The following is a 23635-nucleotide window of genomic DNA, read 5'->3' as shown; positions in this document are numbered from 1 at the left end:
TTGTTTTCTAATCTCAGATTATTTAAAGGCACATCTTAAGTTTTTTGAAGACATATAATAATCACAGAAAAAAGGAATTACAGATGTGATTATTTTCATCAGAAACCCTCATGAAACAGATAGCCACTTAGTGAAATGAAACTTTTTAATCTCAATTAAAGGAAGACTTTTTTAAACCTGAAGCCAAATATTTATATATCGATAGAAGAAAAGGATAGGGTGGAGAAAAGAGAAAAATCATTAAATTAGCCACAAAAATTTGGGATACTAACCAATGCAGTTTCTGGATTTAGGTAAGGTTAATAGTCTTAAACTTCCCTGATGTTGTAATCATAGATTCTCTAATTTGTTTTCTGAATTTTGGTGTTCTTTCTTTGAGCTTTGCCGTTGGACTTGAGATTTTTCCCTCTTAAGATCCCCAGATTTGAGCATTTTGCTTAAGATCACAAGATTGGGTCACTGAGTCAGCAATCCTACAATATTCTGATCACTGTTTAGCTTCATTATGAATTGCATTATTGCCAGACCTATGTCCCTATTTCAAAGAAGTGTGGTGTGTGAAGCTGCTTTGGGACCCCAAGAGTGTGTGTGTTTGGAAAAGCAAACTTAAAACTATTGCTTGAAGTGCACTACAGAAATCACTGAAGGTGTACTGATGATCTTCGTAGTGTAAATGTAGAAACCTAAGCAACCACTGTCTTACTGTTGGTTAATATGGCCATTTTCAATTGCATCTCTGATTACAAAATCTACCTATAACTTAACTTTTTTTTTTTACTTGATTGCCATACCAACACAATAAATATGACTTTTTAACTTTTTGGACACATTAAGTAGTCTTTTTCAGGTTCAAAATAACCACAATTAGTTTATTGGTTTAAAAACAGGTAAACCTCTTAAATGGCTTATGTTATTAAGATATTAATGAAATAAGAAATCGTATTAAGATGTTAATGAAATAAGAAATCATATTTTCTTAGTTTACTTGATTAATAATTTACCTTATACCAAAAAGAATTTGAGACAATTTGAATATTACACATTATTATCTAATAATCAGGAAGAATTTAATGTAGTGTCATAGGAGGTCGATGTCCAGGAAATAGTCTCAACATTAGAAAATGTATATATGTATGTACGTATGTATGTGTATATGTCTATATGTATATGTATATTTATTTATGTATATGTAAAATGTGTTTAAACTTTGTCTATTGGTGCTATTTATATTTAAAATACTGTTTTGCTACTATAATATCAAAATTAAACTTTTTAAAAGAAACTTCCCAAACACTTAATTTAGCTAATAATTTTTTCAGCATACATAATTTTTTGAAGCTGGGATGGCTTTTTTGTTCCCTTGCCCTTGGAGAAAATAAACATATTTATCTGAGAATATCTCTTGAGGTACAAACAATTCCAATATTGTATTTTAGTAGAGTAATAGACATTTATACTTGACCATATTTCACACATATATCATGGAATCACCTACTTGATTTTGTGTATCATTCAACTGATATTAACATTATATTTCTATTCCCCATTTTATAATTTGGCACAGAACCAATTAATCAAATCATTATTAAAATTTGACTCAAACTGTTTAGTTGATTTAAATTTGCTCTTTTACTTAGATGTCATATAATCTAAACTCTATACATTCTTTTAGTCAAGATTTTCTTAATCCTTTTTGAAACTTTTTCTTCCCTTTGTATCTTATTTTAATTATCAAATTTTACTTAAAATTTTTTTACTAGCAGTTATCAAATATACAGTGAGGTTTTTCTCAGGATGAGTATTAAAATACCTATTTTTGAATGGGCACACTTTTGTCTATATGTCTTTACTGCAGTTTTAAAGTTATGATCTTAAGCCAGGGGTATGTGTGTGTATGTTTACATTCTTACCTAGACCCAGTGTTTGTGGATTTACATGACATTTTATTGTAGAAACCCACTGAACCTACTAAGCTATGATTATTTTTCCCAGTTTGTAGGTTTGTAGCATACAATTGAGATTTTGTTTTTCCATTATGCCTATTAATGAGAAATGGAATTTCTCTATAAAATCTCTTTAATAAAAATCATAAATATAATTTTAAAGCACTTTTCATGTTTGCTAAGGTTTTCCTACTGAATTTAGTTCTTATTCTTACCAAAGTTCTTAAAGACCCTCTTGATATCTATAGTTGATGTGTTTTGAGGAAGCACCTGTTATAGACAGCATTAATCTCATCTTATAATAGGCTTACTATCTCAGTTTCTCACCTCCTTACATTCTTTTTTTCCCCTAGAATGATTTCAGTAATACTTTGTGCCTTTATAGGCATGGTATGTTTTCAGGAGTATTATTCCAAGTGCCTCTTTCTTCATCCTAGTTCTAGAAAATTCAAGTTCAAAAGATCTTGATAACTGCATCCACACGTACGTTGGAACAACCTGCTTTAATACATGGGATGATTTTATGATAATTCTAAATGCAATTGTAAAATGTATTTGAAACCAATGAGACTTACAACCTCTTTCCAGTAAATAATTCGAACCTTGATGAATTCATTACAAGCCAAAATTCTTATAATATTACTATTGTCATATTTATGTGCTGTCAAATATATTCTCCTGGACATATATGTACCAGAAGGTATTTTCTATCTAATGAAGATTTGTTGTCTTCTATTTACATTTGTTTACATTTTATTCAGATTTAAATTATTTCACATATTTAATAATCATGCTTTTATTCACCAACTTGCATACTTAAATAAATCTAAAAAATGACATTTAATTTGTACATACTACCTTGAATGAAAGTAATATATCAGCCTAGCATTTCTTCTTTTATACATCCTGTAAGTTGGGCTCAGAAGTAAGAACTGAACATTAATTTTATGGGTTTTTTTCTACTCGATAGGTGCTATGGATATAGAGGAGAGAAATCGCCAAATGAAAATTAACAAATACAAACAGGTAGCCGGATCAGATCCCAGACTGGAACAAGATTACCAATCAAAGGCAAGACATTTTTCTTTTTAAAAGTTGTAAAATAATCAGTTAATCATATGAAACTGTCAGATTCTCAAACTGCTGAATGCAGATTAGTCAGACACAAACATATAATGCGATGGCCCCATGATATTATTAAATGCTAAAATTTATGATGTGTTTGTATACCAACTTTTAGGTATAGACTTGCCTTAATATTTAGAAAAATCATTATATAATATAGGAGATTAAGGAAATGAAACTCATAAATGATCTGAAGAACAAAGCTTTTAGAATTTTTCATTTTATAAAACCTATAAAGGCCCTAACACCCTCAAAAATGTTTAGGAAGAACTTCTATTATCATCTTATGGTTTTCCTACATATAGAATTTTTTTACTTGATAGCATTTTAATTCAATCTGATTTATTAATAAGTTATTGGAACAAAATACATACTCATGAGGTGTTATAAAGAATTCAAAAAGCTTTTTAGTGAGAATCTTTTTGAACCACTTTTTGGTAATAAATTGAGGTGTGAAGTCTACCAATGTAGGAGAAAAAAGTAGTATTTCATTGCTCTTGCCCTTCATTGCCTTTATATTTTCAAAACATTTTTAGGCTCATCATATTATTCATTCAAAGACTTTGCTCTGAGGTACTTATTTAAGATTTAACAAAAGAATGAAAATAGCAAAACGTATTCCTAACATTTCATTATTATGTGGTCTAATCATTGCAGTCATGTAATATTTGTGGTCTGTTATCTGTGTATTAGAGAAAAGCAATTTGGATTTTTATACAGTTAGGTCTATTTTATCCTTACCTTCAGTTTCTCTCAATTATAGCCCATTCTTCAATAAAGATAAGACTTACGAAGTAAAGCACAACTGGCTATGCTGGCTGTGCGTATGTGGTAGGTAGCATAGGTTTCAGTTTCTCCATTATACAACCTAGAGGAGGCAGATATTCTTACCTCAGCATCACCTTCCAAGGCACCAATCTCTTCCCCAGAGTACATGAATGTTGACTGATGTGGTGAATACAGGATTGTTCTGCTGTCCTGGAAATGGCACAGGCCTAATGCCAAGAGAAAGGTAAATTTAAAACAAACAAAAAATAGCCTTGCCTTTACTTAGCAGGTTTTAACTTCTAGAAATTTTATTCTAAAATGAAAATATGAATAACTTCAAATAGGTTCAGTGAATTTCACAGAAAACAGATTTGCAGTGATAGTATATTTCAGATACATCTCTAACCTTTTGAGCTTGGTATCAGAAATGATATCTGCACCTTTCCAGGTACTTTTAAAAATATTTATGCCTAGGGCTAAATAGGAAGAAAGACCTGATCTTTTGTGGCATCTGCTATGCTCTAATCTCTCATTTATTCATATTATATAATCCAAAGACCAAGGCATGAAGTCCTGATAAAATAGGATATTAAAGCTTCCATAAACATAAGATAACACATATTTGTTTTGTTTGTTTATATCCCACTATACTTCAGGAAGGAATGTAGATGATTCTTTAAAATACTCTCAATAATATCGTCAATGAAGAAATGAGTATCAAGGGAAAATGAGGTCAATAAAAAACAAGGTAACGCCAGAAGTAAAGCTTGTGAACAAAATGCATAGTGTGAGATCCTATACACCTGCTACATGCGGGGCTTATATTTTGACTGTGAGCTTCCTCACAAGCAGCAAAGGCAGAAAAGGAAACTGGGTCATTCATATGATTTACATTGTTCATACAATAAAAACAAGTTCCTTAGAAGCAGTGCCAATGATTCTTGTTATGGATACCTGACAGAAATTCATTACAAGGGGATGGACCAAAGGAATACTAAAGAATGCCTGAGGCTTCAAAGTTTTATAACTTTGACACCAATTATTTTAGGTTAGAAAAAAATTTAAGTCTTGGCAAAGGACTTATTATGCTAAGCAAATAATTTCCTAGGTATTCTCTAAGGCAGTGGTTTTCAAAGTGTAGACCCAGACCAATAACCTCAACATCACCCAAGGACTTTTGGAAATGCAATTCTCTGACCCCCTCCAGACCTACTTAATCAAAACTCTAGGGGTGATGTTCCTGGATTTAAAAAGCCTCCCAGGTGATTGAGATGTGGACTACAGTTTGAGAACCACTGCTCTAAGGCGGGTGCATGTAAAATTTACTTCCAGGTAACTGAATGAGTTGACTTCCTCTTTTTAGGGTTTTAGCCAGAAGCCAGTGATGGATCATGTCATTTAAAAATGAACACTTTCTTCTGAGAATAAGTGATCTGACTCCTTTACAAGGCCTCTCCTAGTATCTAACAAATCCTATCTGTTGAATGTCAAGTACATAGAATTCTGTTTACTATTGCTGGAGTTGTGCGCTCAGCCTAACCAAAAATGCAATCAAGTCATTAAGGTACAACTTTTGAAAAGGATCCAAAGCACGACTCTATTTTGTTCCACTACAAATTTCCTGATGTGGAACTATCTTTGCTGGGTCATCTATGTGCCTATCATCCCTACCTTGATCTAACTCTCTCATGGATCAAAGAGAAAATTACAGAGGATTCTTTTCAGTCAAGCACATGTATAGATTTAGTTATTATTTATTTCCATACTAACAATTATTTAGATTAAAATTTTCAACTGCATCCCCTCTCTTTTTAACTAGGGATATTCACCTTATATTTCCATTCTTTTCTTCCTTGTTTGAGAACAAGTGCCAATTGAGCTATGCACTTTAATACATTAACTCTAATTCGTGAAAAGATCATTTAATTGGTAAGGGAACTAAGCCATAGAAAGGTTAAGTAATCTACCCAAGTTCACATTAAATCATGGAAAGTATTATTTGTAGCTAATCTGGTTTTCAATTTTGAGATAACTGAGATTAAATCCGAAGCCTGTGGAGCATATGCTATATTTACGAGCTATATTCCTGAAATTCTAGTGAAGCTATAAAAAGCTTTCGTGGAATATAATTGTTAGCGAAATTTTTTTTTAAACTACACATTCCACAATTTAAATGGCATTGCTTCCCTGAATTTTTCAAGCATTCTGCACTGACAGTTGTAAACAATTCTTACTAATTTATAAAATATCTCCTTAGTAATTCACTTTGAAAGTACCTACAGAGCAATGCCTATTAAGTTACTGTCTTTTTGAACATATTTTAAGTATATGAGGAAATTTGTAAGCATACAGCCTATATTTAATAAAAGCATCAAAACCACATGCAGACATGGTTCCTATTTAACCAGTGGATGATTTCTCAGGGCTTTTCCCCTCAAAACAGAATTTAACTATGTAGCCAATGCACCCTTTTGTGCCTATTGCATTGTCTTTATCCCAGTTTACATGTGATTCATCTATTCTACTCTCAACATAAATTAAGAATTAACTTAAAACCAATGTTCTCTGCTCTTCATTGGTTCAGAAAAACATGATTTGTTTATTACATTTAACAATGTGAATTATAATTCAGCATAGACCAACTACCCTTCTATGAGTTACATAATTACAATAATTAGCAATAATTGATAAACAATGTAGGTATATCTGAAAATTAATATGGAGAATTTGATAATATTTATATAAGTATATGATGTTTGCTTTTTAAATTAGCCATATTTAATGTTTTTAAATGAACTTGGAGGATATTTTTTAAAAGGGTAGTCCATCAGATTTCAACAGAGAAGCTACACAGTTTATTGATACCGTGTTTATTTGGAACTCAAAGCTTATTTCTCTGTAGAAAAACATGTTCCTTTTTGGTGGTAATGTTCCCACAAAATTATCACAAAAATATTTTACCCCTATTGTAGCACTTATAATCTTCTGTTTTCTTATTTATCACTCTAGAATTAAGCAAGGTAGCCCATAAATTTTGCAGAACTTTTCAAATGTGAACCAGAAGTTCATATTAATCCATTTAACCTGCAATCGAAAAGACTGAGTCAGTGTTCTGGGAGTGGAGCACAACACAGCAAAAGAAAGGGGAAAAAAGAGTTTTTCTCCATTCTTTGTACATACCTGATCCTGGGCACTTGTCACCTTTTCTTCCAGGCTTCTTGTCTTGTAAGGATCCATTCACTGATGTCAAAGAGACATATTAGGAAGAAAGCAATCCCACTAAAGTAACTTACATTATAATATGAACTACACAACACATAGATAGTTTTAAAAAAAAAAAGGTCTGTAAATACAAATAAACCTCACACGATGGAGCTGTAGGCAGTATCAATATTAAAAAAATTCAGACTTTTAAAGGCAAAGTATTTTTGACAGGTAGATCACCATTGTTAACTAAGCTGTTCCCTTAATTAGAGCTTACTGTCTTCTCAACACTGAGAATACACATTTAAGGCCAGCCTTAAGTGTTTTAAATTGACTTTCAAAACACAAGCAATAGGGACCAGAAGAGGGGAGACAGGCTGGGGCTGGTGAGGAGTGGCATCTATGGGCTGCTTACAAGTTTGGTGTTTGTGAGTCAGGAGTACTTTAAGACTCTAATATCACCAAAATATGGCAGCAGTACTTGAGTACAGTGTAGGAGATGAGAACACGGCCTGGAGACAAGCAAACTCCACCTGGGTGACTTTCGGTAGGTTAACCTCTTACTCTCAGTTTCTTTATTAAAAAGGGCTTTGAGATCTATTTCATACAGCGATGATTAGGAGGAAATGAGATAATGTATATACATGGTTTAGCATTTAGTAAAATGCTTAATAAATGGTGCAGGTATTTGTTATTATTTTTTTATAACAACAGCAAATGTGCCATAGGCACCAGAAATGAATACGACAAGGTTGAAAAGAAATGGTAAAGAAATAACTGAGCTGATGAAAAGGATTTTAGTGTAACTCAAATATCATTGAATGTTCCCTTTATTCTCAAATAAAGAGACTGAAGCAGCAGAGATCAAATTTAGGGGGAAAGAATTTATGAATCTTCAAAGAATATGGAGATAAAAAAATAAAAAGAGCCTGGAACATAACATATGATGAGAATTACAAGCTAAATTACTGAAATTAAGCAATGATGTTATCAAGGTTGACATTCCATGAGCTTGGCTCTTGGCAAGCTGATTAACAGGTAGGCATATGGCTATGGGTATGGGTATTTAAAAAGAAATACTCTTTAACAGCAGTGACATAAATGGATCTGAAAACTGAAAAACTAAATTTATAAAAAGTGAATTTTAAAATGTACATTAGGTGGCCTTATACAAATTACTAAGATGATACGTGGAAATACATGTATTTATTGAAAGTGAAGAAATGCAAGGTATAATTTTATAACAGTGATTGATATAAAATGCTAGGAGATTTTCTTTTTGGATAAGCACAAAAGTTGAGTTTCTGGTAGCATATAACACAGCCCAGCCCAATAATGGTACAGTTGAGCTGGGCCTGGTGCCCGCTGGAGGAAGAGCTGCTCCATCATTGACTCTCAAGCTACCCAGAGAACCTGGTATTCTCATGAAACAGACACCATTGTGCCAGTGTTAGATGGAATCATGTGATACATAGAGCAAGAGAATTCTAACAGGAGTGATCTTAGTAACCCGATCTCTACCCTGCAAGGTCCTCAAGGAGTAGGTTAAGAAGTCCTGTGGGAAGTAATGAAGCATCGTTTCTTGGCATAAGCAGTTCAACTGCTTTATGAACAGAAGTAGGATTCAGATTTTCAAAAAAATTCCTGCTAGGCTTAGTCTAGCCAGATATCCAGCAGAATGGTTTCATTTTTTAAAAATCAGAATTAAGATCACCTCCTCATAGTTTCCATCCCAAACTAGTCAAGAAATCTAATCACTTACTGATGAAGATGCCAGGGAGGATGCCAATGGCTGCACCTGGATTTCTTCACTGAAACCTGCCATTTCTCTAAACGTCTATTCTACTTTGTCAATTTTCTCTGTTGTTGTGTTCATTTCTGTATAACCCTGCAATAAGATAGCTTCACGTTCTTTAGCAAAATTAGCAGTGTGCTATTAATAGTACCTACCTCATAGGATAGTTTTCAAGACTAAGTCTATTTATATGTTATGTATAACTCAAACAGAGTTTGGAATATTATAAGGAATAAGTAAATGTGAGCTGTCGTATGATGATGGTGGGGTGGTGATGGTGATGATGATGATCATGATGATGGGGAAGAAAGAGAAAAAGAGAAATTATTTTCAACAGATACCCTGCTCTTACCAGGTCTATTTCTGTTGCCAGCAACAATCTGCTAGATACAGATTAGTATATCTTTAAGGTAATCCTAAAAAATAGGTGGGTGAAAAGGGAGGAAAAGTGTAAAAACTAATGATAATCTAAAAAGTTAAAAAGTGATTTGGGTTGTCTCATTTTTATCAGGTTAGTCAAATTTTTATCTACCAGAAATTATCATTCTTACCATTTCTACTCTTTAGCCAGCTGGAATGTACTTCAAATTTAACTTAAACATAGAGAGAAAATTAAATTTACACATAATTTATCTAAATCTATGATATGCACACACACATATCCTAAAGCTCTGAGCCAAAGGAGAATTCCTCTCCTCCATATTTTAGCTGATGGAAGCAACAACTATTTATGTCTTCCTTGTCTCACATGTACAAACATACCTCACTTTATGTAACAGACCCACAGTTACAAACTTAATAATAGATAATTTTAATGGAATTTTAGAAATTCTATAGTTTGTGACTAATCTTTGAATATAAAAGTTTCTAACTTTAGGTTTCTTTTTTCTTAACATTTTCTAGGGCTGTCATAACAAAATGCCACAGATTAGGTTGCTTAAACAACAGAAATTAATTTTCTCACAGTCTGGAGGCTAGAATTCCAAGATCAATTGTTGGCAGGTTTGGTTTCTTCTGAGACCTCTCTCCTTGGCTTGGAGTTGGCCACCCTCTTGCTATGGCCTCAAAGGGTCATCCGTCTGTGTGTGTCTATGTTCCAATTTCCTCTTCTTGTAAGGGCATCAGTCATATTAGATTAAGGCCCACCAGTGTGACCTCATTTTACCTTAATTACTTCTTTAAAGGCCTTATCTCCGAAACAGTCACATTCTGAGGTAGTAGAAGTTAGCACTACAACATATGAATTTGGGGGATATACAGTTCAGCTATAACATATCTATACAAAGTAGTTAATGGTCTTTTAGTTTATCACCTTAATGCATTATGAAAGCTTATTTGATTGTAATGTAAATATGTATTTTTAGGCAACTAACTATAGCTATTTTGTTTCAAACTTTTTGATTTTTTAAAATTGTGTTTACTTTCTCTATTTCTCCAACTACCTTCTCACGTCCTAGGAGATGAAATATTTTTGTGTTTGCAAGTTCATTTTAAAAATTATTTTTCGTAGTTATAAAACCACATTTAAATTTAAATATGTTTTTCTTAGCTAGACATTCAAGCATGTGTCTTCTTTCTTCACATTATATTTGTGAATTGCTACCTCATACTGTATAATCACATATCAGGCCAGGAAAACCACATGTCAGGTCAGGAAATATAAAAAAGATATTTTTAATTATGAAGAAGTCATTTGAGATGACCAGGACAGCAACTTACATGTTGTAGAACACTATAAAATTACGGAAGAAATTGTAATTTCTCTCTTTTTAGTAAATATAATGTTGCTAAAAACTAACAAAAGAAAGATCTTTAAATAAATTGCATCTAGCTACTCTCTGGTAAAAGGGTCAGTCTATGGACAATAGCTGCTATTGCCAAGAGCATAATTTCTTCCTATATATTTCCTAAGAACACACAGGGAAACATTTTTCTTTTACCTCCAGCAAAAATAGAAATTTATGCATTCACCTTTGCTTTCATCAAGCCTCCAGGGTTGCTGGTTTGCTGACAACTAGAGCGCCCTTTGGGGGGATACAAGGAATGAATGATATGGGTCACCGAAGGGTGAGAGATCTTGCTTTATAGAATCAAGGAGGATAAGAGGAATAAGGAAGGAAGAAAATGTGATATATAATGCAGAAACATTCTTTCCAACTCAAATTTCATGTAATTTAAAAGGATTAAGTATAGCCATATAAAAAATTACAAATATAAGAATATTCAAGACAACAGAGATATGAAAACATATAAACCCTCTGAACCAACCATGACATTATCACTTCCTAAAATACATATATTCTGTCTTATGTGGTGCTTATTTGCTTGTTTCTTACCTTTTTATTAAACTTCACACTTCTTGAGAATGGGGATATAGTTTATTCATCTTTGTAGTTTCTCCAGGGGCAAGTAAGGACAAGATATGAACTTCTGGAGAGGGTATGGGTAGGCTATTACCCAAGAGTCTAAAACAGATTTTCTAATGGACATATGATTATTGGTTTCTGTCTAGAGTTAATCATAATAGAAAGAATACTCAGAAAGAATTGGAAGACTTAGGTTCTAATTTTGATTCTGCCATTTATAAGACTTTGGATACATTGCCCAATAGTTCTTCACAACCCAACCTTTTTCTGTGTACAAATTCTGTGTTATCTATAAAGTGCTACCCAAATATATGGTAGTTTGGAGGCCATGTTGAAAAACATCATTATATATTAACACTTGGGTTTTAGGCAGCCTCATCATTAATTAAGCAAATCATTTAATCTTGTAGCTTAATCTTTAAAATTAGGTTTGAACTAGATCTTCTGTATTTCATTTCCTTTAGTGTTGTCTCATTATTGATTCAGTAATCTCTGATCAGTGTCAGGCTCTCTACTCAATGTATTCTCACAAATGATTGAATCTACATATTTTATAATTATGGCATAATAATTATGATTTATAGAATAAATGTATGTGTATAATGTTTTTGCTTCATACTTCACATGAAATAATTGATAACTAAGTTTGAATTGAGACTTAAGTCAAAACCTTTAGTCAATTAAGGCAAGCAGTCAACTAGGAGGGCAGCATGGAGTCTTCCACATCTATAATTTCAATTTAATTTGGCTAATTATAATTTGAACATATCTACAATTTTATTATGTAATAGCTTTGCTCATGAGCACAAAAACTAGTTGTAACTTTTCTTCAGTTGGAAGGATTACAGATATTATTTATTAGCAAAATTAATTTACTAATATCTTCCTAAACATGGAATTTTGATTATTTCTACATCATCAATTTTGAAAATTATAAAATAATACTCCAGACTGGAAATAATATAGCTAACCTTGGAATAGATCTCTTATGAGAGAAGGAACTTTTGGCTGGTGATAATTTCAGGAGGTAGAAATATTGTATGTAAAAGAGTACAGAACTCAGCTTGACACATGGGAAAGCCCAGTAATGGTAGCTGTTTTTATTATTTATTATAACAAGTGAGGTAGGAGTAACAAAAACTTTACAGTTGAACTCAGTTCTGATAGATGAACCAAAACCCACCATTCAATATAGCTTTCTGACTAACAAAGAAATGGCTATGATTTTATGATTGACCCTTCTTAGGTCATTTTCATGACTAGGAATACTCACTTCAAGGCTAACAGTCTTCAGGGTCAGTCATGTAAGAACATGTTACTTCTAAAGCCCTTTTTCACTCTCTGCCAAAAAGAAAAATCATCAGAGTTTTAGATGGAATATGAAGGTGTTATTTCAAAATGACATAAAATGTTTTTTTATTCAGGTTAGTTTGTATTTTTTTTATTATTTAAATATCTTACTTGTTTAAAATTCATCCACATATAGTTATAAGTAGTATAGTAGTGTTATTTCCATGCTGGTTTTGTATTCTGATTATACATGTCATTTTATATAGTTTTCAAATTTCAGAAAAGGAAGAAAATCTTTATTTTAAAGAAGAAAACTATATGTGAATATTTTAAAAAGAAATGGCTTAGGTTCTAAATATGCTGCCTAATATCCCATTAAACATGAATTTATGGTTCACAATTTATTTTGATGAAAAGAAATAGAATGACTTTAATATTGACAAGTTAGTTGTATAAGCTTAGTTAATTCATTTAACTTATTTCTCTCAATTTTCTCATCCATAAAATGAGGAAGGTAGATTACATCCTCTCTGAAGTCACTTTCAGCTTTAAAATACTGTGATTTTTTTTGAATGACTCAGTGACGAGTGAATAACTAAAAGTATGTTTCAGTGCCAAATCATTTTCCTGGGCTTTTTTTCTTAAAGGATGGTTATATGAGTCCTCCTTTTTAAATATCTGAACGTATTTTGTTATCTCGGGGAACATTTAGTAATGTTTTCTTTCCTGCTACTCAGACCTGCATACCACAGGTATCTCTGAAGCTGATCAGCTTTAAGTCTGGATTCTGGTTCTGCAACATTAAAAGAAGAAAAATTACCAGATAAACAATCAAATAAACAATAATAAAATGGAGGACTAAGTGAATGAGGAAGGAAGAAAGGAAGAAAGGGATAAAGGCAGGAAGAAATGCAAAAAAGAAAGAGGAGGGAGGGAGGAAAGGAGGAAGCAGGCAGGCATAATCCTTCCAGTCTAAGAATTCATAATTGAATTAGGGAAACATGCACAAAAAGTAGTGCTCGTACAAAGTAGGCCGTGTTAAGTAGTACAATACAAGTAAATCATGCAAAGGAAAAATAAAATGAGAAATATTCATTTGGCTTGAAGAAATCTGGGAATACACTGTAGAATAAGACATAATGTGAAGGACATAACAGGCAGAGGGAGAGCTTAAGCAGAGTTATAAAAGCATATGAGCACAAGCTATGTTTTAAGGCACAGCTAGTAGTTCTTTAGAATAGAAACATTTAACAAATTGGGATATGTATTAAGAGGTAAGAATGGAAAAGTTGTCTGGGACCAGATTGTGGAGGGCTTTAGATCACTCAGTTAAAAATCCAGAATGTTCTTCTTTAAAATCATAAGCTTTGAAGATTTTTTTAAGTCACCAGTATCTACAAATCTGTGCTTTTAGAAGATACTCTAATGGTATACTTCAGATGAATTTGAAAAGGATGTTAAAGACAAGGAGTCCTATTCAGATGCTACTGCTAGAGTCTGAGCAAGACATAATTGTCATTCCTTGCCATGTTTGACTGCTGACTCCACCCCAAATGGTCTTCATGCAAATCCAACCGATCCTACCCTACCTTCTCACACAAGGAGTAACGGTAGTGGGCCTCTTCCAGATTTTCAACAGAATGTAATTATATCTGCCCTGTGCTTGAATTTGATCCATCAGGGCAATTCTCAGGCCCTTTTAGTTTCTTCAATAATATGTTGTTTTTCAGGCTGTTATTTAGCTCTGATTCTCTTAGATGCAAGTACCTTGAGTTACTTTATTACTTTCTAAGGTATTAATATTTGAAAGGGAACACCACTTCATATCCTCAATCCATTAATTTTTCTTGTATTTTTGCCCGTTATAGATTCCCAGGACCATGATCCTACTGCTATGTTCTCATGTCTTATTTCTGTTACAACTTTGGGGATGCTAGCCTGCTACTTAATATCTATAATATCACCACCCTATGTCCTAATAAAAGATATAAATATTCTCTAAAAAATTACATAATAAGCCACATAATAGTTAAAGATGTTTACAAAGAACTAAATGTCAGGAATTTTATGACTAGGAGTTTATTTATGATATTTCCTAATTCTAGCTGGATCTTACAAGTCTATAATCCGAGGGCTTGGAGAAGCATTTAATCATAATAATGGTATAATTGCTTTAATAGTAACTCCTTTTGTGGAAGAATAATGGACTCATTGGTTTTTCACTAGCAGCAGGCATTCTGTTCTACTCTCTCTGAGCTTGGATGTAAATGAAATGTTATGTATATCAGAATGAAATATTGTTATTAATACATTTAAGGGTCTGGGAAGAACAGACTTCTTGATTGAGGCAGAAATTTCAGATGACATTTGTTTGAGATATTACTGAAAAATAAATGGCATAAAAATAAATCTAAGACTCAGTAAAGCTGTGGAAAAAGAAAATTATTTACCTTATGTGGATACATCTAAAATAATAAATGGCTAAGTATTAATACATATTATCTGTAAATTTAAAAAGTAATAGCTGTCAGATGTTGGGGAAAAGAAAATAATATATAAAATATATGAAAGTTGTTTGTAAACCATTAAAATTATTCACATTTTAGTAATTATTAGTGTTATGGTCATGGATTGTTATGTTCTTTAGTTTAACTTTCCTTGATGCCAAGTATAAGCATAATTATAAAAACCAACCCAGGGGGCTTCCCTGGTGGCGCAGCGGTTGAGAGTCCGCCTGCCGATGCAGGGGCCACGGGTTCGTGCCCCGGTCCGAGAAGATCCCACATGCCGCGGAGCGGCTGGGCCCGTGAGCCATGGCCACTGAGCCTACGCGTCCGGAGCCTGTGCTTCGCAACGGGAGAGGCCACAACAGTAAGAGGCCCGTGTACCGAAAAAAACAAAAACAAAAAATCAACCCAGGTTAACTATTTCAAGAATGAAAAAACATGAATTTCCAAGTCAGGTTTAATGTTTTCCTACCCTAAGTAAATAAGCCAATCTGGTGTCAAAGGAGAATGCCTTTTTTTTTTTTTTTTTTTTTGCGCTACGTGAGCCTCTCACTGTTGTGGCCTCTCCCGCTGCGGAGCACAGGCTCCGGACGCACAGGCTCAGCGGCCATGGCTCACGGGCCCAGCCGCTCCGCGGCACGTGGGATCTTCCCGGACCGGGGCACGAACCCGCGTCCCCTGCATTGGCAGGCGGACTCTCAACCACTGCGCCAGCAGGGAAGCCCAAGAGTGTACCTTTTTACCATGAGGTCAGAACAGGCACAGAACACGATGAGTGATATACCATTTGGGTTGACATTCAGATGTTCATAACAAATAGACAAAGTCATCTGAATAAATAAGGATTTTTTTTTTTTTCCATAAACAAGAAATTCAAGCAGCAGTTCAGGGCTGGTACTACTGTTTCAAAAGCCAAGCTCTCTGTTCTTAGAACTTGTCTTTCTGCTCCCTGTTCTTACAGGAAGGCATTCATCCCCATTGTCACAAAATGACTACTAACGTAGGCTCATATGTAAACTCCCATCAGAAAGAAAAGCCAAGAGGGAAAGGCAAAGACCATAACAGCTAAGCCAGCCCACTGTGATCAGAAAAGTAATAGTTCTCTCCAAACTGTGTCCCCTAAGTTCCTGCTTATACCTCAGAGGCCAGACTCAAGTGAAAGGATCACCCTAGCTACAAGGGATTCTAAAAAATGAAGTTCTTTTCTTTTTTTGTTGTTGCTGTTAGACCACCAAAGTAAATCTGATTCTTTTAGTAAAGAACAAAGGGGAAGAAAGAATATCGGTAGACATTCAACAGCAAGTGAGACAAATAAGTAGGTATAACAGACTCTATGAATATGAAAGACCAAGGACCCATTCATAAGTCCCAAGTAGCTTATTATCCAGATATTTGTTTGCATAAAATGAGTGATACTTCTTAACTGATTAGAATGGAGAATATTGGAGAGAGAGAAGTCAAAGATAGCTCACAAGTTTTCTAGGTTTTAGTTGGTTATTAAGCCTATGAAATAATGGAGGGACTATAAGAGATACAGGAACAGCTGGTTTGGAGTGAAAGAGAGTAAATTTGATTTCGGCCACATTGAAATCGATGTACCTACAAAACAACATATGGGAGATGTCCTGTTAGATGTCCTGGAAATACAGGTCTCAAGCTTGGGAGAGAAGTGAGGGGGAAAGATAAGGATTTTTTAGTCATTACATGGGTAGATAATGGATTAGATCATTCTGTGGGAATTCGTATAGTGAAAAGAAAAGAAGGCTAAAAATTGAAATTTGGGGAGAATCTAATTTAAAATCAGGTTAGAGAAAGTGATGCTAGCAAAGGAGATTAAGAATAAACAGAGGCCTTCCCTGGTGGCGCAGTGGTTAAGAATCCGCCTGCCAATGCAGGGCACACGGGTTCGAGCCCTGGTCCGGGAAGATCCCACAGGCCGCGGAGCAACTAAATCCGTGTGCCACAGCTACTGAGGCTGCGCTCTAGAGCCCACGAGCCACAACTACTGAGCCTGCGTGCCACAACTACTGAAGACCACGTGCCTAGAGCCCGTGCTCCGCAATAAGAGAAGCCACCGCAACGAGAAGCCCGAGCACTGCAACGAAGAGTAGCCCCTGCTCACTGCAACTGGAGAAAGCCCGCACACACAGCAACAAAGACCCAATGCAGCCAAAAATAAATAAATTAAATAAATAAAATTTTAAAAAAGAATAAATAGAGAGATAGGGGAGAAACCATGAGTGACATTATCTGAGAAGCCATTATGGAAAAGTTTCAGGAAAAGAGAGGACTTCAACAATATTAGATGTAATAGCAAAATCAAGAAAGAAGACACTGCTGGCTGATAAATTAGGACATTTTTGGTATTTGTTTGTTTTTTGAGAACAGTTCTAGTAACTGATAGATTAGAATGGGGGAAGAGTTAAGGATCCTGAGAAGGAAAATAGTAAATGCATTTGTTAAAGGCAAAAGCACAAGCTCTGCAGCTACCTGAGATTTCTAAACCTGGGATTTCATCGCAGAACTGGCCTTTCCATCTCTGAAAATTGTGAGGAATCAATGGAAGTAAATAAAGGATGAGGTTCCTTGAACAGCTAATTACTAAGAGACACAGAGTTCCCACAGAGCCAAACGTTTGAGAAAGTCATCATTGACTACTAGCATTAATTCCTCCTCTACAAATTCTCCAGGAAACTTACAAATTTCCTTCAGACCAAGGAACAGTGGCTCTTTAGTAAGTCTTTGCCTCCAAGCTAGTGGCTACTGTGTCTGCAATTGTGTTTCTTTATCTTAAGCTGTTATTTTTCCATCTTTCACAAGATGAGTAGTTTGCAGGTATGATATCTTGTTGTCCCGTACATCTTTTCTCCTAACAAGTCTTTGTGAGTCCTACAAATAATGCGTTTATTTCTAAGCCCCCACCCCTGGTGGTATGCACCAACTCTGCATTCAGTGACCATTTGGTAACTTGAAATCAGCCACAGTGGGAGTATTTAGCCTTCAGAAATGAGCTGACCCTGTAAATCAGAACTTTTTCCTTTTGAATAGCTGGTTGTTAAATACATATAAGCACACCACTTCCTATCTATACCCATCACAGATAAGGAAAGGATTAAGTAACTCAACTCTATTCAGCTATCATTACAGTAGTTTATACTCTGATTTGGTACTTCATACTGGAGATAATACCTCAGTATATAGCCCAGATAAAACAACCATTCCACTCATTTCTATTCATTAAACATTCATTGAGTTTCTAGTCAGGCACTACTGATCTACATAATGGGAATACTAAAATAAATATGACAGTAATTATCCTCAAGGAATTTATAATCTAGCAGGATAGATAGATGGTAGATAAATAGATGATAGATAGATAGATGACAGATGATAGATAGATAAGAGAGAGACAGAGACTGAGACAGAGAGACATGATAAAGGTATAAGAAAGGCATAAATTAGTTTAGGAATACTCAAGGCAGTGATTAATTCTCTTTGAAGGAATTAAAGAGTTTTCTAGCTGGGATTTCATTTGCAGGGTACTGTTTACAAAACTAAATCTTAAATTAACCCTCAGTTTTCTGTGGCCTTTCCTCACTGTCTTCTCCCTCCAAAGTAGAGAACTTAACACAAAATACCTTCTTTAGGAGTCCTATCTAAAGAAAATTATCTATTTACAAGCAGATTTTTACACAGTCAGCATTCAAATCAGACAATGATAAGAACTTTGGCTAGGACAGAGAAAAAATCATCTGGAAATAGCTCCTCAAAAAGCAAGTACCTACAGTTGTGCTACTAACAAAACACAACTTCTACTCTCTTGGAATTATTATATGGAATAAAAATAAGATGATGCAAATGAGAGCATCTTCTTGCTCTTATGATTGTTTCATTTACCACAGTGCCAGGACTCCCTCTGCTCTGTTCTTTTCTCCTCTAGACCCGCCAGACTGATATCAAGAGCCCTGCCCAGAAATTCAGCCCCCCTCTTACCTTCCAAAGATTATGTTTGCCTCAATTTTTTCCTGCTTTTCGATCTACTCATGTTTTCTCTCTGAATATGACGTAAATATTCCTCCAAGTACTTCTTGATGGCCTAAAATGTTTTTCTTCAAACGTGAGCTTTCTTGCTTCCCAGTATTTTGCCATAACCAATTCTTGGACTAGAGTTTTAGACAATAAATCGCAGTTTTTTGGTGAGATTCAATAAATTGAAGACAAGCAATGCTTAAGGACGTCTCATAGAGGTTCACGTACAAAGCTCAAATGACCTGAGTTGCTGAGATGCTGTAGAGAACTCAAACTAGGAAATCACTTAATCTAAGAACTTGAAATGAGTATATAGGAGAAAATGAAAATTTTATTTTAGAAATCTGAGTTTACTTTTTTCTCAGGAATATTATTATAAAATTTTGATAATAACTTTCCTTGCAGTAGAGTTCTGCTGATGTACTGTTGCTTTCCACTAATGTTAGATAAATAGGGAGAACATTAACTTTTCCAGGCCACTTAAGAACTGTAGGGTCTGGAACATCCCGGAGAACAATAATTTCCCGTAAATTTTTCTGCTTCATGATCTGCTTAATAGTAATGTACAAAACATCAAAATGTTGTCGGGAAAAGCTCCCTCACTGTCGTCCAAGACTTTAATGATCTCCAGTCAGCACAATTTTCAGCTGAGATCCTGTAATCCTATGCAGTAAACCTTCTTTGTTTGTTTCATTAAAGATAATGATGAGCACATCATCCATTGTTCATGTCAGCTGGAAACTAATAGATGCTAATTGTTTAAAGCATTTATTGTATAGTGCCAAAACAATACCAACCATTTCCTAAATAAATGGACTTATTCACATTCGTAACTCATTACCTTGGTATAATAATAATTTAGCTGCTTCTGTCTCACTTAAATTATATAACTTTTGTTTTTCATACTTTAGGAAAAGCAAAAAGAATGAACCATTTTAAAAGTAAACTCCCATAGTAGGTCATTTATAACTTTGCTTTGGGTTTTTTGTGAATTATATACTTGAAGATGCTATAATCTAAATGTATCCAAAATACGTTCCTCTTAAGTTTTACTTTTAAAACTTTTTCCCATTATTTCTCACTTTCCATATTTCTCATTCTGTTAATCATGTGTCTATTTTTAATGGAAGCCTGAGCTATATTCCGAAGGTAAACATGTTAGAAATAGACAGAAAAATGCATTTGGTACAAGGCTTAGGTAGACAGCAAAATCATCATCAAACTAGAGCTTTTAGCTAATTTGTAGTTTTCCTTTATTTAAACTATTCCATTCAGTGTCTTTTTATTTATGACCCGCTGCTTTCGGTGTTGGAAATGAGCAGCTGCTATGCGCTAAGCACACGATTGGGTATTTTGAATATATTATTTCTCTTACTCCTCACAAGAATCCTTAAAATGAAATTTATCCTTGTCTTACTGGTACAAAAGCTAAACCTCCGAGTTTAAATTAAATTAAATCTTTGACTCTTAGGTGCTAAGAGACTTACAAAGATAAGGAAGATATTGTTCCGGCTTTTTGGAGCTTTTATTCTAATAGGTTTGAAAACTACCAATAAATATGAATACACTCACACCCACACCCACACACACACACACACCTATAACAAGAGGTAGCATGTGATGAATTATGTAAAGGCTTAAAACTATAGTATGTGGAATCTTATCTTTCCTTAAATTTTGCATATCCAAAATTTCAGCTCAGCAAACTAGATTATGTGAGAGGTCTTAGCCAAAGATATGTGCAATGTATATATACCATGTGTGTTTAAAAAAAAAATTCTTAAGCCTTAGACTAACCTGTATGTACCTATGAATCATAGCAACAGGATCAAAAGTCATGATGACCTGAAAAGACAAAGGCTAGAATATGCAAAGTCAGAATCCTAACTACTGAAATACAAAAGTCAAAAAGCAGTTAGGATTCAGAAATGAAGGCAAAGAAAATCAGAAAAGAACCAATCAGGAAGACATGGGATACACAGGTACCAGGTGGCTTTGGGTATTAGGATAAAGTACCAGAAGCAAATATTAAAAATGAGGCATCTTCTATGTCAGCCAAGAAGTGTCATTTATTTCCTGCTGAGATAAAGCTATTCCTTATCCTGCAGTTGAGAATTAGTAGTTCCCTATGAGGCGATGGGATATGAACGAACCTGTCCAAATGGGCAGGTGAGGCCTGAGAACATACTGGGGGGAAAGTTTGATTTAATATTTTATTTTGCTTTATAAATATATTTTCTGAAATGTGTCCCTTAGATATATATAGAAATAGTTACATTTTATTATAGCTTAGAGCAGTCTTAAAATAGTAAATTTACTCTTGGGTATTTTACCTAATATTTCTTTTAGTAAATATATCCCTGGAATTAATACTAAGCCAGTATTCAGCTACTATCTAATCATCATGATCATCATTGTCATCATTTGTCATTTATTAAACACTTCTTATGTGTCCAATATTGTGCTAAGTGCTTTATGTACATTATTTTATTTAATCCTTGTAGCAAACCTAGGAGATGGGTATGATTGTTGTCCACATTTTAACAGATAAAAAACTGTCCGGGAAGATCCCACATGCCGCGGAGCGGCTGGGCCCGTGAGCCATGGCCGCTGGGCCTGCGCGTCCGGAGCCTGTGCTCCGCAACGGGAGAGGCCACAACAGTAAGAGGCCCGCGTACAGCAAAAAAAAAAAACTGGAACTCAGGATCACAAACCTAATAATTTATGTAGCCAAGATTCATACCAATGATTCAGTCTCACTCCAGAGCATGTGCTTTTCATGATTACATTTACCCTTAGTACTTCCTGAAGTTAAAAGTTGTGGCTTTTCATCTACATTTAGATGACATAGTAATGCCATGAGCAAAAGCAAAGAAAAAAATGTAATACCAAAACTGCTTTTCTATTCAATGATAAATTATTTTTAAAGACATAAATAGCAATATGCTTCTCCTTTTTATTATAAGTTCTAAGAATGAGTAAGATAAAGTTCTCCCAATACAGTGTAGTATTAGGAACAATTTAATAATTTTGAAAAATTTCTTGAAACATCCATTTTTCATATATATATGAAATGTCCAAAAATGGAAATTACTTCCATTTGTGTCTCAATTTGAGATCAAATTTACTTTTAATAAATGTCATGGAAAAAAATACATATATACATATATCCAACGTTATCTATGCTAGCCAGTATATACTGGCTATATATGTGTATATATATTATATATATATTTTTTTAATATAATGGTTAACATAGATAATATTGGATCCAACCACTGAAATGCTGTTCTAGGCAATGGCTAAAGACATTGTCATTTAAAGTAAATTGTTTTTGATTTTTTTTTTCTTTGTGGTACGCTGGCCTCTCACTGTTGTGGCCTCTCCCGTTGCGGAGCACAGGCTCCAGACGCGCAGGCTCAGCGGCCATGGCTCACGGGCCCAGCCGCTCCGCGGCATGTGGGATCTTCTTGGACTGGGGCACGAACCCGTGTCCGTGCATCGGCAGGCGGACTCTCAACCACTGCGCCACCAGGGAAGCCCTGTTTTTGATATTTTAAAATGACTTTAGTTTGAAAAAGAATACCATGGACTAAATGTTCTCCAAATAAATCCACTGTAAATAAATAGTCTTCCTTTTAAAATCAAACATAACAGTTTTATTTACATAGATATTTCCTGAAAAAAAGGCAATAGCTTTTTGAAGAATTTAACTGTATTTTTTTTTTTTTTTTTTTTTTTTTGCGGTACGCGGGCCTCTCACTGTTGTGACCTCTCCCATTGCGGAGCACAGGCTCCGGACTCGCAGGCTCAGTGACCATAGCTCACGGGCCCAGCCGCTCTGCGGCATGTGGGATCCTCCCGGACCGGGGCACGAACCCATATCCCCTGCATCGGCAGGCGGACTCTCAACCACTGCGCCAGCAGGGAAGCCCTAACTGTATTTTTTTTTTGATAATTTAGAATTCCAACAAAGTCGAAAGTTAAGAGTGGATTAAGAAAGGCCATATCTCACCTAATATAAATATATATTTCTAGGTTAAGGATTTGATTATTAAAATTTTGTGTAGGCTTCAAAATAATTCTTATATTTTACATTTAAAGAAAATGACCAGTTATTAACTCAAAAATATACAAGATACTGGGAGATCCTGGGGGGAAAAAAAACAGCTCATTTGAATCTGATCTAATGTTTACGCTACACCCTACTGCCATTCAACTTGTCTTACCAAAATGTTTATATCTAGCTAATATTTTCAGTGAATTGTTGTTCATACAGAACTATTTATTAGGGTAATGATTATTCAAGTCACAGTAAATGGTTTATATAAGATAATCATCTTTCTAATGCTTTATGAAATTTGCCAGTATCTATGATATAAAGATCTCCATTGTGAAATTGACCAAGTAAGGATTTTTCACCATTATGTTTAAGAGCGTATTTACCAAAAAAAATCTATTAGCAGATAGTCTCTTAACCTAGTAATAGCCATCAGGTAGTAATCATACAGTAATAATACTGGCTGCATTATTTTATATTATACCAGACACCACACATGTATTATTTCTAATTTTCAAAATAGCCCTGCAAGGAAGATATTATTTTCC

At 34.4% G+C, this 23635-nt stretch overlaps 1 protein-coding gene across 1 annotated transcript in view; it reads left to right on the top strand.

The window, feature by feature from the left end:
• Nucleotides 1–23635, top strand: part of RIMS2 (regulating synaptic membrane exocytosis 2) — a 359754-nt gene that overhangs the window by 200188 nt on the left and 135931 nt on the right. Inside the window, exon 18 of the mRNA XM_022584628.3 lies at nucleotides 2914–3014. Within this exon, the coding sequence (XP_022440336.1) occupies nucleotides 2914–3014 (101 nt within the window). The remainder of the gene's footprint in view (nucleotides 1–2913; nucleotides 3015–23635) is intronic.

This window comes from Delphinapterus leucas, chromosome 17 (genome assembly GCF_059928025.1).
Source record: "Delphinapterus leucas isolate spDelLeu-1000000601 "Yukka" chromosome 17, BTC_Dleu_Yukka2, whole genome shotgun sequence".
NCBI classification, from domain to species: domain Eukaryota; kingdom Metazoa; phylum Chordata; class Mammalia; order Artiodactyla; family Monodontidae; genus Delphinapterus; species Delphinapterus leucas.
The sequence above is the reverse complement of the archived record's forward strand: the minus strand, read 5'-3'. Positions and strand labels throughout refer to the sequence as shown.